Raw genomic sequence first — 16840 nt, forward strand, 5'->3', positions numbered from 1 at the left:
TTTCACTGGTTGCACAACTTTCAGCCAGCTGAACTGGACAGCATCCAGCTTTTGATACTGATGGCAACAGCTCCCCCTGCTGGACGCGAGCACGAACGCCTACATTGTGCGTGGTGGTGGATATTACAGTTATTTCTTTCTCATTAACAAGCTCTTACTGGGCAGCTCAGTGGTACACTAAAAACAAAATAGTTTTAATTAATTTGATTCTGTAAAAAATGTTTTAAAATGTCTTTTAAAACCGCAATTTCTTTTTTAAATGTGTAAAATGTAAATAAAAAATAATGTGATGATTTGCAGTTTCAGAAACTGATATTTTATACACAATAGAATAATATAAATCATATAATCATACATGTTTCTAATTAGAAAATTACAATTTTCAGGAAAAAGTAAGGCCATTTCTAGGCAGCAACACATTTCAAAAAGGTTTGGACAGGGTCGTGCTTACTAATGCACAGTATGTCCTCTTTGTATAACAATAGCCTATGAACTTAGATGAGTGACGAAACCTTTCTCCCATTGAAAACACTACGTCCAGATGAACAGAATCAACCTTTTGGGATTTACTTACCTGGATGATTGAGCATGCATCAAGACAATAGCCTATGAACATCTGAAAAGAGCGATCAGCTGGACTTCTGTGAGAGGAATGTCCCTTCCTTGCCTTATATAAGATTCTAGCTGCTTAATTGCTCTGGGTCTTCTTTGCCAAATGTTTAGAGTTGTAGAAAGGTCTGGTAGGCCAGTTCAGCAACCACATTCTTCTAATATGAAGCCATGCTGTTGTAATAAAAGTGTGTAGTTTAGCATTGTCTCACTGAAATATGGAAGGGTTTCCCTAAAAAAAAATATCTGGATGAGACCACTCTAAATGCTCTAAAAGGCATTGACAGTCCAAATCAAGTCTAAGAAATGTCTTTGTCAACACCTTTTCAGGTATACACAATTAGCAATTAAACCCAGGCTACACCCAAAGACTTCTGCATTGCCACTGTCAAGAAAGTTAAGGGTTGATGAGGTGTGTGACTTCTCACAGCAACCAGGTTCTGAAATGAAACCTCCTGGTCAGCCTAGGTGGGGCCTTTTTTAATGGGGTTGTCCCTTTGGTTGGGTGGGGTATCTCTGGATGCAACAGGTTCCACCCACAGTCCAAAGACATACATGTTAGGTTAACTGTACAAGAGCGTGTGGTAGGACTGTGATCGACTGACAACCTGTCTGTGGTGTAAGATGCCATTTGTGCCCTGAAAGCTGGGGTAAACAGTTAAGAAAATGCATGGATGTTTGTTTTTTAACTGAGATTCATTCCACTGACTGATAGTTTAGATGCATGGCCACAAAAAAATTGAGATTTGTCAACTTTCTCCTGATTTTTTGCTTAAGTGTTTTTTTGAGGGGTCAGGTTGTTATTATAGGTGAAGATGACTGATAGAAGGCAAAAAGGTGAGCACAGTGCAAAGCTGTGACTCAGAAATCTGGAAAGTGAAAATTTACTAAAAATTTGGGAACATTTGTATCCGTGAAGCCCACGAGGTACATTCTACAATTGTTAATATGTGATCTATGCATGATGTTATCTTGGATTAACTGCACTATGCAGTTGTTCATCAAAGATGTTCTCAGATGTATTTGTATATGTGCAAAAGCTTAGATCAGTCTGCAGTGTTAAATCTTTTCATTGGATTGTTAGATTGGGTGATGACACGACGTAATAAAATTGATATATTCAGATCCTTGACTTGAAATCGAAAAGTCATTCTGTGGATTTCTCTCTATTAAAGACCTATACTCATGTCCCAATCCATCAAAAAACATAATTGCTGTAAGACCTTCATCATTTCAGCAACTCAGGAAGCTTGGTGGGAAATCAATAAGATCACCAACCACTCATTTAATCCATGTAAACTCATGACAATGTGGATTTCTTAATCAATAAGACCACGTAAAGCAAAGGAATCATTCAAATGTACTCTATATGAACTAATACAGAAATATATCACTCAAAAACTCTTCAAAAGTATTTTTCATCTTAATAAAGCATTTAAGAATAATGTACAATTTATATAAAACAATTTTTCACTCACTTCAATTTACTTTTGACTCCACAAGAACTAATGTTGCTCCACATCGAGACTTTATAAACAAAATATCAGATGAGTTCAAAGTTGTGATTTATTGCGTACATGTGTACCCCAACTGTCTATAAGTGTTTACCATCAGGAAACCTTTGGCCAGCTACATCAGAGCAACATCAGAGCTTCCTCACTAATAACAATAATACAGCTTGTAAATTTAACTGTACCTTTACAACATGCTTTAGGACAGGGGTGTCAAACTCCAGGCCTCGAGGGTCGGTGTCCTGCAGGTTTTAGATGTGTCCTTGATCCAACACAGCTGATTTAAATGGCTAAATGACCTCCTCAACATGTCTTGAAGTTCTCCAGAGGCCTGAAAATGAACTAATCATTTGATTCAGGTGTGTTAACCCAGGGTGAGATCTAAAACATGCAGGACACCGGCCCCCAAGGCCTGGAGTTCGACACCCCTGCTCCAGGAGGAAGAATATGAGTACTTCTTCAGTCTCCACTGTGACGTCAGAAACACTGTGAGATATCAGATTCACTGATTCTCTATTCATCGCATATTAAATCTAGGTAATACATTTCTGCAAACTTAAAAGCTGTCAATGACTCATTCTTTCCTCATGTAGTGGCGAATGGAAAATATAAAGCAACCATCTGCTTCACTGTTGACACAATTCACAGGTCAACAGTATAAGTCAACAATAAAAATGTTTAATGCACTTGTAGAAATGAATGGAAGTGATGATGATTAATGTTTGATCAGACACGCCAAATCACTCAAAGCTAAACCTGAGATAAGAATTAATTTACATTTAAATCCTTCTTGCTGCCCCAAATATTTTCAGCTTAAGCTTTCAGAAAAAAGTCCTTTATGAAACCAGCTCTTAACTAAACAAATATACACTAGAAGTTTAGCAGCACTAATAAATTACTATTTCTTAAAGCAGAACCTGATTTACAAGATAGAAAGCAGTCTGACATTTCTTTATAGTTTTGTTTTATTTCTTTATACTACTATACAACATCTGGTATGACCACCTTTATTCTTCATCACAGCCTGAACTCTCTGAGGTAAACATCTTGTAATTTCTTTAGGTAGTCTTCGGGAATATGGACATTTCTTGATGGCCATTCAAAGCTCTTCTTTGGATGTTGGCTGACTTTTGTTCTGTTCTCTGTTAAGATCCCATGTTGCTTCAGTGATGTTAAGGTTCAGGGTCTGGGGAGGCTAATCCATGAGTGATAATACTCCATTGTTTTGTTATCCATGTCTCTTTTGGAATTTTTTTTTTTTTTTTTTTTTTTTTTTTTTACTGCTTTTGGGATGATTGTCATGCTGAAAAATGAAGCCAGTCAGAGGTGTCCAGATGGTATTGCATGGTGGATCAAAATCTGATGGCACATTTGTGTTCATATTTCCATTATTTCTGACAAGAGGTCCAACACCACTGGCTGAAATGAAGCTCCAAATTATTGCAGCGTTTCCACCATGTTTTACAAATGGCTGCAGACACTCACAGCACGCACCACTCTCCTGACCTCCTCCGTAGATATCGACAATGATTTGAACAGCTCACAGTCATTTCTATTGTGTGTTCCAGTAGATTTTCATAATGTACAGACTGTGATCAGCTGACCTGTTCTGCTGCTGCTCTGCTGCTCTGATTCAATAAGATGTAAGAAAACGTTTCATGAGTTGTCTTGGTTGATTTCCATCTTATACACTAACAGTATGCTGACCAAACTGTCTTTATACTGGATAATAAATATAAAGTTGAACAAATACATCTAAAGGTTTTTTATTATTTAGAGCGCACAAAAAGGTTTTCAGACACTTATGATATCTCGGGCTTTAAAGAGAAATGTGCTCACATGAATAAAAAGTAAAACAATCATAATCCTCTGCATGCTTGTCAAAATAAATATCTGTATACAATTTACAACACAAAAGTCTTAAAAACTTAAATATATATAAATATTGTCTGATACAAAATATACGAAACAGCTGAATATCAGGAATACTGAGACCTGTAAGCGTCAGCATCATATAGTGTATACATCTAAAATCTTACACAGTTTGATGAATGAGATCCCTCCAAACATCATTCATTTCTTCATGCTGTTTGTTGTGATATCTGTACGACAATGATACGAGGAGGTACGTCACCCGCCAACAACTACTGCTAAAATATCACTAATTACTGTAAGAAAAGGCTTAACAAGGCAGGCTTCTGAAACAATATCTCATTATCTGATACAACATCAGGTCCTCAATCCTGTACTAAGTAAACTCATCCCAAGCGAGCGCACATCACGTCATGGAGTAGCGTCTTCGTGCAATGTTTCTGTCCCTGAGTGGATTTCAAGACCTGCGGGGCTCAAGTCCATGAGAGAGCTGAGTAAGCATCCTTTGGTTATCGATCACGTTAAGCTGACGAATATAAGTCCAAACGTCAGGGTGGTTCTTGCTTGGCAGTGGTGACTCTGGACCTGATTTAATTGAAAAGATGGGCAGTGTCAGGAAAACAATGCAAGAAAAATTTGTAAGTTCATCATATAGGAACCCAAAATATTTGTGCTTTTTAAAAAAATATTTGTGCTGATTGAGTATACCTAAGCTGTATGGGCAATCAATATAAAGGGATTAATGGGAAACTGCTGGATAAATGATCGAATATAGATGTTAAAGGTTCAGAGATACCAATAATATACTCCAACTAAACTTCAAAAGATCAATATTACAGCTTGCTGTCAGTCAGTCAAAACAGGTACTTTTCTCAATCTATTGTAAGAATATTACTTTATTTTTTATTTTGGAAATAAGAAATTTAATTTATGGGAAGCTAGTTGTTGTCAGAATTTCTCCCAATGTGCTTTCTAGAAGAACGGCCTCTTCTGTTAGTTCTATTCCAGCTTGCAGGTTTATTCTAAGATGTATCCAAAAGACATCAAATTAACAGGACATAAAGTCTTTTATTGTTGTTTCTTCATCATACAGTTTTTTGATATTGTGCTTCCAAGGTATATTTTGTTTATTTATTTTTATGTTTAATTTTATAAAGTGTCCTTTTGTTGTATTAAGTACGACATATGTAAAATTAGTACAAAAAAAAAGAGAAAACATTTGAAACTTACTGAATCTCTGGCTTCTACAGTATCTCACTATTTTCACTGTGTTAGCTATCATCCGCTGCAAGACAAAGAGCAATGATCAGCAGAAAATATCGCCAATTAGCTGAGAAGAACAAAAAAAAAGATTCACAGATGCACAGCAGAGCCTCACCATTTTCTCAAAATTGACCAAACTGTCGATAAATGTTTTGTTGCCCTCATGAGTAAATGTCATGTCTAGAAAAAAAAGGACCAATTGGAAAGTGTTAAAGCTGTTGAAGCAATTCAGCAGCGAAACAATTGTGGTCTACAGGCCAAAATGATAAACTGTCATCCAATAAATTGGCCTAACCTTTGATCAACAGGGGCATGAAAGGAATGATGGGAGGTTCCAGTTTGGCTACTGTTAGCCGGTACGCCCTGTGGTTCCTGGACGGATCCTGTGGAGACAGTCATGCTGTGGATCAATCACAGTCTGGACACTAACCTCATATTTTACTCTGATCAGGTGGCTCATCTTAAATTTTTACTTTGGAGCTTACCATCAAGTTTTCAAATTCCACATAAAACTTCTTGAATTTACTGGGAAGTTTCTGCGAACAAAAACACCAGACAAAAGTTTGCTTGCAGTTAAGTAATTAATAATTTTCCAAAGACAGACAATGCACAAATACACACCTCCCAGGTCTGACTCAGTCTGCAAACAGCCGGGTTACTTAGGCCCATAATGATAGCAAAGAAGGCATTCAGATTTCTGTACTCCTTGCAGCTTTAACAGGAAACATGAAATTAGTGTGGCAAATAAACCAAACTACAAACTGAACTAGAACATGAAATCCACATACTGGGCAGCAATCTTGATAAACTTCTTAAGAAGCTGTACTCGCTTGCTCAGCTGAGGACACAAACACATCTCAGTGATCACCCAAAACTGAATTTCATTGAACCTCCTCAGGAACAGGTCCAGGTTCACAGTGGTTTTCTTCACATATTGTCTCCCAAATGTGTGATAGATGAGTTCAAGCTGCAAGATGCAGAAGAAAAACAACTGATTTTCATATAAAATAAGCAAGTGAAGTAAATGAATATTTCATACCAATAAACAAAAGAAGTAAAAGAAAGATATATATTCAGCTCTTCTAATCAGACTCAGTTGCTGTTGAATACCTCATGTACACAGTGGAAAAGTTCCCAGTCATAGGAAGTCATGTGGTAAGCCACGTCCTTAGAGCTCATTAACTCAAAGCTGGCCAGTGACCCTGTAGAGGGACCCTCCTGCTCAGGTAAAGGGGTCTACAATGCATGAAAAACACATTACATTTATAAAACAGAGGCTGAAAGCTGAATTAGGTAACTAACTGTCATTTCTATCAATTTGATGGAGTGTTTAAAGCCAACTGGTTGGGAGTGTAGATGAGTTCATACACATGACGTGTTGGGTGATATTGATATAGTGTACAGCTGGGGTTGGAGCTCCAGCTGATCTACATGTTAATATGGGAGTTTCTCATGTAAATGTAATTTGTAACACACCAACGAATCCAACTGGTCCCTCCGACACACAAACAGCCGTCCATTAATGCTGAGTGTGGAGAACACCGACATATCACTGGGCTTAAAGATGGTTTTCTCTGCAAAAGGAAGACCATAACATACAAAGGTTAAAAAAATGAATGGAAAACATCCATTTGTCTAGTGTTTTCACTCAGACTGAAAAATAATAACCATTAGCTGGCTTGCCGAAAGATTTTAGAATAGGCATGCAGGTGCTCAGTGCCCTACTTAGTTGTTACTTTTTTCTATTTTTAGCATGAGGATGAGATTTTCTTGACATTTTTCACACCTTATGTGATCCCAAAACATTTCCTCCAATTCTTTCATAAACATTTGTCTGAATAATGAAAGTTAATACCATCAGAATTAATTGGCATGTATAAACTACAGAAATCAAATAGTATTTTCTTTGCAAACATGTTACCATGTTGACATTAGATATTAACTGCTGTGTGTAGTATCAAACAACCAGAATAACCTGTCTTTGTCTGCATATGCTTTTTTTTTTTTTTTAAATATATATATATATATCCAGGTGATTAAAGCTTTAGTTTTAGTTTTAGTTATAGTGCAATAGGGTTAGACTGCTATGGACTTTGCATGATGCACTGAGGATTTCTTTTTCATGCACTACTCTGCATATGTTTATAGACCACAATTTAGAGGTTCAAGCCAAAATTAGTAATTATTAATTTATGGCTGTCTTCTAGTGTGCATTCTTCCTAAATCCCTCTAACTCTCCTCTTTTTCCTCTCACCCTCATCTGGCCATAATAAATGGCTGCCCCTCCCCGAGGCTGCATCTGCTAGAGGTCTCTTGCTGTTAAAAGGACGTTTTTCTTTCCCACTGTTGCCAAATGCTTGTTCATAGTAGCGGTCTTCTTTCTAATATTCTAGAGGCTTTACCTTACAGTATAACTATTGTTGCAAATTGGCACTACTAATTTGAATTGAAGTCATGCTTCAAAACCTTTGGAACAGATGGCATGAGCATGAATTCAGGCTGCGGTTTGAGGAAGGCCTCAGACAGAACTGTAAGTATGTTCTTATGAGAGGTGAATGAACTGAAAAAGGGAGAAAGTGTGAAGCATGGAAACGAGAACAGCTTGTAGTACCGGCCCTCTCTGTATTACAAATAGACAAAGAACCGGAAGGTGTATGTATGAGGTGTGCTCCTGGTCCTGAAATTCAGATAAATTGTGCTTATTTATTTATTTGTTTTTATATATCTAGACACAATATTTCATGAAGTGTTATCCATTTCTTCGAAAGCCATGCCCAGATTTTTCTTGGCAGAAATATTCAAACTCAACCAGCCTGACTGTAGATCATTAGTGCTGCTTTCAGGTCTCACCAGATGCACTGTTGGGTTTAAGTTTACAGATCAGACGCACAATAATCATTCAAACTCATGACTACAACTTTGTGTATGCAAAAAGGATGAAAAGTGCATACACATTCTTTTCATTAGATTTATGAAGCTGCTCTAACACAAAGACTTCTATAAGTGCCAACCTAAAATTTACCACATGTACCTCTTATTTTTTTCTCATCTTCATCCACTTACTAGGGGAAGATGTGCATTTTGCCCAACCAGAGACACGGAGAAAACAAAACAAAAAAGGTGTCTTTGATGTCAGTACCTAACAAAGAGAAGAAAGGCTACTGAAGAATAAAAAAGTAATGCAGGTTGAGCTGTGAAGTTCATACCAAAGGACTCTGGCAGAGGTAAAAAATTAACAGTCAGACTACAAACAAAAAGAAGCACAAAAGCACATCACAGAGAAAAAGCAGATCATTATGCAAGGCTCCAGTGATTTTAGCACCAACACTGGCTACAAATATTATTAACATTAACGAAAGGACTGACAATTAGATAATAAATTTGCAATGAGGTTTGTGAATAATAAATAGTTCATTTTAATATAGCTAGGTTTGCTAAGAATAGTCTGCTTTCTTTTATGATAAGTCCCGTCATGCTTTTTAAAATCTCCATTTCACATATGGCTTGGCTCACTTTCAAAAAAAGTCTGATTTATTCCAAAATTCATCCTTTATAAATATAATTTTATGCGTGGGGAAGAGAATTTTTTAGCAGGCACAGTTTATAAATGAGACCAAAGGAGCTTTTCTTTGGTATTGTTCTTTTACTAGCCTGGAAAAAAGTTTACTTGATATCGACCAGTCTCAATGCCCTGCAGGAAAACAACCCCACAGCACTGTTTTTGACTGCAGAGATGGTATTAATGACACAGTGCCTAGTTTCATCCACACATTGTTGGGAATTATTTTTTTAAATCCAGCATTTAAGAATAGTAGAGGATGTTGCACTCATGGGTACTTTCAATGCAGCAGAATTTTCTTGTGTCCTTTGCTTGATCTATTCCTTAACGACATCTCTCTCTCTACCTCATAGTTTTATTTTTTCCTTCTAACGCAGTTGTCCTTTTGTATCTTTTCTTTTTTATCAGTGGATCCGACACAGTTGCACAGGCACCAGAGAATAACTTCAAAACCTGCTTTGCTTTTTCATTGCGGATAACTATGTGTACATTTGTGACTATAAAAATAAATATATCGATTTTAGGATCCAGAAAACTTTCTGGCCTCAGCCTCAGCTTTGTTGACTTGCCACTGGTAAGGAAAGTCCAGGTCAAGTTCAGAGGAAGGCAGAGCTGCATTAGTACTTTCTGGCGGACACAAATATCAGCACAATAAAGAGCAGCCACTTGAACCAACAGCTTTCTGCTGAATGTAATGAGGAAAACGGAGCTCAGGTTATTTCTTGTGCCACTTAAAGGCCATTCTTTAGCCCCTACTAAAGCAGCTATTACCGTCACCAAACTCACCGCAAAAGGTCACACATCACCCAGAATGACTTAATACATCACCCGGCTTTAGCTCTACCTTTTGTCATCTCCGATCATTTGACAAGTAACTGCCGTTGCTCTCACCTCCTGCCGAACTGAGGCTGACCAGGAGCAGGTCCTCCGCTGACCCCAGCTTGTCAGCCACAGCACCGATAACCTCCCTGACTGAAGCGGCTACAGGGACCCGGATTGTGGTGTAGGTGTGGTCACAGCAGTAGACTTTGAACAGGACTGAAGGAATGAATTAGAACAAAAATAAGACTGTAAACAAGAAGGAATGATGCCATGGTAAAGTACCAAGGAAGCGAAAAAGGCAATATGTCACTATAATACTCTAGATCTCTAGCTTTCACTCTTTGTGTGTGTAGGTGTGTATTTGTGTATTTGTTTTATTGCATGTAAACTCCTTCTAGACCATCAGCAGTTCAGCAGCAGCGGTACATCTTAGGCCCCTGAAGGTTCTTATCTATGCCACATGTTATGACCCCATTATGTAGCGAACCTAATGTAACATGTTTTTTTAAAATCCAGTTTTTTTACATATAAAAATCTGCCACCTCTAATTTTTTCACTTGATTTGAGTGTATGAGTTAGCCAACAGCATGAGCATCCCAAACAGAACTTTAGCATGGGCATGTACTAGTCAGATTAATGTGCAAGTGTCAGGAGATAAGAAATTGGCAGGAAGAAAAAATATATTTCATAAATGTGTCAGTACTTTAAATTTTTCTGTGCGTACTGTTTTGGTAGAAAAACAAGCTAGGGGAAGAAAATATACTCCTTTATATGTATTAGCCACAGGAATTAACCTTTGATGGGAAGCCCGTGCGATGGCTCAGTGCCCAGATATAGGAGAGGCCCACTCAACATGACTATCAAATGCATCTTTTAGATTACAGGCATGCAAATATTTGCTGTGTTGCATTAAAGTGGACAAATTACAAGAGTTCCACCACATGTTTAAGTCATGGCTGTATCTTGTGACCCAAAGCTTAACTTAATTTATGTAATATAAATTAAGCAGGAAATATTTACTCACTCGTTTTAAACTCCATTGACTAAAATGGGAACCTTTTCTGAAAAGTTCTGATATTGGAGCGGCATGCTGGGAAACACATAACTTCACATAAGCATCGGTTTGTATGATAGAATTTTCCATCTATGATTTTGCAGCCAATTGAGGGACATTAGTAACATCATCAGACTAACCGATGCAACCAAGTAATTATTTGTATTTTTTGATCTGTCATTGCCACAAACTGCTCCTTTCTCCATGTGATTGTGGAAAGTAAAAGTAAAAGACTGAAACTACCATGTTTACTTCTACACAAAATATGTGTAGGCAAAGAAAAATTTACTGCTACTTCTGACAAACACTCTTTACCTGGAAGACTCTGCATGTTGTAATCACTAAATGGCCTTAAAGAGACCAAAACATTTATCCAAATTAGCACAGCTACCACAGAGATAGAGAGAGAGAGACACCCACAACCTCTCGCACCCTCATGTACAACTAATTTAAAGTCACCAATTAACCTAACAAGCATCTCTTTGGACTGTGGGAGGAAACTGGAGCACCCACACATGCATACTCTGCACAGAAAGGCTCCAGCTGAGCGAGATGACAGCACTAATCACTGCACCACTGAACTGCCCCTAAACAAATTATTTCAATCAGTACAAAGAACAAAAACCAAACTAAGAACAACAATTTTCAGTGTGTCTTTTGGAGATTGGAGAGATGACCTGAAGAACAAGCGGTACCAAATCATCATACTTTAACAGAAAACATCCTTTGAGTTTATGAGTAGCGAACCTCTGTCGCTATTTCAAAATACTGACTATCGCTATCACTGCATGATAAAGACTTCCAAATAGATAGCTGAATGTGACAGACAGCAGCCCAGCTATCTATGTTTATGATAACAGGAGATGATAACTCACTTTCATCGTTACTCCTGATGGGCTGATGTTTCTGAAGCTTCTCCTCTCCCACACTGAAATGCCGCAGCAGGACTTTGTGCTGTGTGGGAATTTTAGGTTCACCGTTTAGGTTCACAGACATTTGAAAAAACACGAACTTTAATTTGGAACCAAAAGAGTCGGTCTTATACCTTTTTCTGTGAGGATCTGGCATCTTCAGCACTGAAGAATAAAATAAAAATATTTTTAAAAAGAGTTAATGACTCTTTAGTTAAGTTTGATCTTTATCTAAAGAGCCTTTCTGCTTCAAATTCTCAGCACTAACCACATACAGCACCTTTCATCCATATCAAAACCTAAAAACAAAAAAACAAAGCTCTGACTTACTTGCGTTTTACTATTCTTTCCAGTTTTGTTAGTTGATCCCTGAGGGCTGGAAAGGCTTTGGCATCATTAGATACTGCCATGAAAAACTCCTGCAAAACACAGCAAGCTCTGAGCAAAACAATGATTCAGAAGAACTAATTAAAACTCATTTTAACATACATTTACAAAGTTTTTCTCAAGCACCACATCACATTAAGTTAGCATATCATCAAGAATCATAATTCCTTTCATTTAATAAGAGTATGTATATATATATATATATATATATATATATATATATATATATATATATATATATATATATATATATATACCTTTGCTGGTTCTCCACAGAACCAGCAAAGGTGTACTCTCAGTGGCAAGGGAACAATAATAAGAGAACAGCACCACCAAGGCTGGAGACGGAGGAATACTGGAAGAGCATATGGGAGAAGGACGCAACCCATAACGGCAATGCTCAGTGGCTAGTGGATCTGAGGGCAGACCATAGCGACCTCCCTGAACAGGGTCCAGTAACCATCACAGTGGCAGATATCCAAGAAAGGGTCTCCAGTATGAAGAGTTGGACAGCACCAGGGCCCGACATGGTTCACGCCTACTGGCTAAAGAAGCTGACTGCACTCCACGAGCGTCTGGCAGCACAAATGAACCAGCTGCTAGTTAACGAGGGACACCCGGAATGGATAACCGAAGGTCGGACGGTCCTGATCCCCAAGGACCCCAAGAAGGGACCAGTCCCCTCCAACTACCGACCAATAACCTGCCTCAGTACTACATGGAAGCTCCTGTCAGGCATCATATCGGCTAAGATGAACAGGCACATGGGTCAGTACATGAGCGGGGCACATAAAGGAATTGGCAAGAATACCAGAGGTGCAAAACACCAGCTACTGGTAGACAGAACAGTCAGCCGAGACTGCAAGACCAGACTGACCAACCTGTGCACTGCTTGGATTGATTACAAGAAGGCCTATGACTCAATGCCCCACAGCTGGATACTGGAATGCCTAGAATTGTACAAGATCAATGGGACCCTAAGAGCCTTCATCAGGAACTCAATGGGGATGTGGCGTACAACACTAGAGGCCAACTCCAAGCCCATAGCACAAGTTACCATCAAGTGCGGGATCTACCAAGGAGATGCTCTGTCCCCACTGCTGTTCTGCATAGGCCTGAACCCCCTCAGTGAGATCATTAACAAGACTGGCTACGGATACCGACTATGGAACGGGGCAGTTGTCAGCCACCTCCTGTACATGGATGACATCAAGCTGTATGCCAAGAGTGAACGAGACATCGATTCACTGATCCACACTACCAGGCTATACAGCAATGAAATTGGAATGTCGTTCGGGCTGGAGAGGTGTAGTCGGATGGTAACAAAGAGAGGGAAGGTAGTCAGAACTGAGGGGATTGAACTACCAAAAGGCAACATTGCAGACATAGAGGACAGTTACAAGTACCTGGGGATCCCGCAGGCGAATGGGAACCATGAAGAGGCCGCTAGAAAAGCTGCAACCACCAAGTACGTGCAGAGGGTCAGGCAAGTCCTGAGGAGTCAGTTGAACGGTAAGAACAAGATCCGGGCCATCAACATGTACGCCCTGCCCGTGATCAGGTACCCTGCTGGGGTAATAGGCTGGCCAAAGGAGGAGATAGAAGCCACTGACATAAAGACAAGAAAGCTCCTTACCATGCATGGAGGGTTTCACCCCAAGTCCAGCACCCTGAGGCTGTACGCTAAGCGGAAGGAAGGGGGCCGGGGACTGGTGAGTGTCAGCACCACAGTCCAGGATGAGACAACGAACATCCAAGAATACATCACGAAGATGGCCCCAACTGACAGCGTGCTCAGTGAATACCTCAGGCAGCAGAAACCCAAGAAAGAGGAGGGAGACGAGGAACCATCATGGAAGGACAGGCCCCTGCACGGTATGTACCATCCTGGACCTTATGACAGAGGAGGTGGCTGATATCCAGAAATCTACCAGTGGCTGGACAAAGCTGGACTGAAAGATAGCACAGAGGCACTAATCATGGCAGCACAAGAACAAGCTCTGAGTACAAGATCCATAGAGGCTGGGGTCTATCACACCAGGCAAGACCCCAGGTGCAGGCTGTGTAAAGATTCCCCAGAGACAATCCAGCACATAACAGCAGGGTGCAAGATGCTAGCAGGCAAGGCATACATGGAACGCCATAACCAAGTGGCCGGCATAGTGTACAGGAACATCTGTGCCGAGTATAACCTGGAAGTCCCGAGGTCAAAATGGGAAATGCCCCCAAGGGTAGTGGAGAATGACCGAGCTAAGATCCTGTGGGACTTCCAGATACAGACGGACAAAATGGTGGTGGCTAACCAACCGGACATAGTGGTGGTAGACAAACAGAAGAAGACGGCCGTAGTGATCGATGTAGCGGTTCCGAATGACAGCAATATCAGGAAGAAGGAACACAAGAAGCTGGAGAAATACCAAGGGCTCAGAGAAGAGCTCGAGAGGATGTGGAGGGTGAAGGTAACGGTGGTCCCCGTGGCAATCGGAGCACTAGGTGCGGTGACTCCCAAGCTAGGCGAGTGGCTCCAGCAGATCCCGGGAATAACATCGGAGATCTCTATCCAGAAGAGCGCAGTCCTGGGAACAGCTAAGATACTGCGCAGATAGATACTAAGATACTATATATATATATATATATATATATATATATATATACATATATATTCTAATGCTCACATCTATAATAAATGCACATTTAAAATTGCAGTTTCAGTGATTTTGATTTTCTGACATGTGTCTGTTTATTTATAGTGAGGAGAGAGTGCAATTAAACTTAGCAGAAGGTGCGAACACCTTGCATAACTGCAAAGGTATGTGTTTACAGCTGTAAATTATAATATCAACCATGAAACAAAAGAGTGGCTGTCAGCATTATAGCTGTGAATATTCTTGGATTTGGACATCATGCACTCACACATACATCTGATTTTCTATCAATTTATCAGTTATGGTTAGTGGTGTGGCGTCTTCGCTTTATTAAAACATTTCAAAATCTTATCATTATGAAGAATCAAAGAATCTAAGAGGATTATGAACAATTAATTGTTTTTAAGTAAAGCATACTGATTCACCGCAACATTGTCAGTATTAACTGAAAGGTGAAATGGATAACACTGATCATCTCTTACAACTCTTTATGCTGGAAAATGTTAGGTCTTTCACTCACATATCTCTCCATGACACATCCTAACAGCAGAATTTTACCTCAGCAAGATGATCCCACTTCAATAAACTGCCCACGAATGGCTCAAGAAAAATCACAAACCTACCCTCCAAATTCCCAACTTTCCAAACTGATTAGAAACACATCTGAAACACTGGAACAAGTCTTGGTCAGAGCTGCAGATGGTTCTGCTGTTGTGACTATTCTGTACCCATATCAGAGGTTAGAACAACCTTCCTATATGTTTAGGCTGACCTCCAGAAACAACACTGAGACATCCTCTTCCTGCAGGTGATCCCCATGTACGGCAACCCAGTGCATCACCAGCCGGATCACCCTGCGCTTGTTATTAAGCGTGTAGTCCAGCTTCTCCTGTTCAGATCCCTGTGAGGCCTGGGCATGGTAGCTGCACAGTAGTTAAAGATTGAAACAATGTAGCTGCAGCAAACCAGTGAGCTCTATGTTTTCAGGTTCACAGGAATGGTAAAGAACATTTAAAAAAATTAGGGAACATAATGCTGAAAGGATATTGGGACATCAACACCGGACACAGCTGACTGTTGGGTATGAAGACACAGTGCATGAGCACAAAGTCATCTAAGGCTGAGTCTGTAACAAAAAAAGAAAGGCGCTTATGTCAAACACCTGTGTAGCCGGTGAAAGAGAGCATCAAAGAGTAGCATCGGGCCTTGATCCTCGTGGCCCCGTCTGCGTCACCTCTGCCGACGAATGAAAACCGTATGTATCCACGCAAGCGAGAGTAATTAGATCGGCCCTGTGATGTGTGGCTAATTATAGGCAAGAACAAACGGGTCAGTGCAGAACAGTCGGCAGAGGACAGAGGAGAGAAAGAGCCGGTGAGGGCGGAGGAGAATGTTGCATAGGTGACAACTCTCCACAATAAATGATCATCGTATTAACAGGCCGTGTTAGATGGCACTAATTTGACACATGGGATGTGTCATGGTGAGCAGTACCTGACTCTGTGAATTGAGAATCCAATCGCATCATTTCAAGGAGGTGCTCCAAAATCTTCTCCGGCGTCCCAGACATTACGTTGTATCTGCAGGAAAACAGAATAAAACACACCCTTCACTAATCAAGAAAAACTGGCTCTTAATGCTTGATGACACAGCTATGGCCCTCGACTGTTCCTTCAACGTGTGTCTGTGATTGCTTCATTTGATAACAATCCTATTTACAATCAGTATTCTTGGCCAGCTGAAGATGAAGGGGAGTCTGGGCTAAGTGCCACGAGAAAAGCCGAGGGGAGAAAAAAAAATGAGGGGGCATCTTCTACGTGAAGGAGAATCAACACAATCCAGCCTCGGTTGTTTTCATTACTTGATAACAGCATGGCAAGAGGGAGCTACACAAGCAACGCCATGTCTTCCCCACTCATGGGGGAGAACACAGTCTTGACACTCTTACGTTTGAGGAGTGGAGTTGATTAGAGGGCGACCCTGAACAAGTAATTGTGACTTGCCAGGTCTTCTTTTCCCCCTAGGAGCAAGGCCATCATAACCATTAATATGTCTCTCTAGCAACTGTGCTGCAGTGACAGATGCCTCTATTAAGATAATGCTCGTTGGCTGCAGCTCACAGGATTGCTGTGTGTGTGCTGCCTGCATGTTATCTGCTGGTCACACTGACTGTTAGCGTCCAGCATTTTTCCTATTGTTCACAAATG

The 16840-nt window shown here is 40.0% G+C and overlaps 1 protein-coding gene across 4 annotated transcripts in view; it reads right to left on the reverse strand.

The window, feature by feature from the left end:
• Window positions 1–3870: 3870 nt before the first annotated feature.
• The window catches only part of rapgef4a (Rap guanine nucleotide exchange factor 4a), a 40200-nt gene continuing 27230 nt past the window's right edge, over window positions 3871–16840 (reverse strand). For all 4 annotated transcript variants that reach the window (XM_085135549.1, XM_085135551.1, XM_085135553.1 and 1 more), the window contains 16 exons: window positions 16128–16213; window positions 15681–15759; window positions 15406–15556; window positions 11932–12020; window positions 11736–11766; window positions 11566–11644; window positions 9706–9852; window positions 6732–6829; window positions 6366–6491; window positions 6044–6222; window positions 5877–5967; window positions 5741–5791; window positions 5551–5638; window positions 5371–5435; window positions 5223–5277; window positions 3871–4577 (listed from right to left, as the gene is read on the reverse strand). In XM_085135549.1, the coding sequence (XP_084991675.1) occupies window positions 4450–4577; window positions 5223–5277; window positions 5371–5435; window positions 5551–5638; window positions 5741–5791; window positions 5877–5967; window positions 6044–6222; window positions 6366–6491; window positions 6732–6829; window positions 9706–9852; window positions 11566–11644; window positions 11736–11766; window positions 11932–12020; window positions 15406–15556; window positions 15681–15759; window positions 16128–16213 (1543 nt within the window). In that variant the 3' untranslated portion in view covers window positions 3871–4449. The remainder of the gene's footprint in view (window positions 4578–5222; window positions 5278–5370; window positions 5436–5550; window positions 5639–5740; window positions 5792–5876; window positions 5968–6043; window positions 6223–6365; window positions 6492–6731; window positions 6830–9705; window positions 9853–11565; window positions 11645–11735; window positions 11767–11931; window positions 12021–15405; window positions 15557–15680; window positions 15760–16127; window positions 16214–16840) is intronic.

The sequence above is a fragment of the Neolamprologus multifasciatus genome, chromosome 16 (assembly GCF_963576455.1).
Source record: "Neolamprologus multifasciatus chromosome 16, fNeoMul1.2, whole genome shotgun sequence".
NCBI classification, from domain to species: domain Eukaryota; kingdom Metazoa; phylum Chordata; class Actinopteri; order Cichliformes; family Cichlidae; genus Neolamprologus; species Neolamprologus multifasciatus.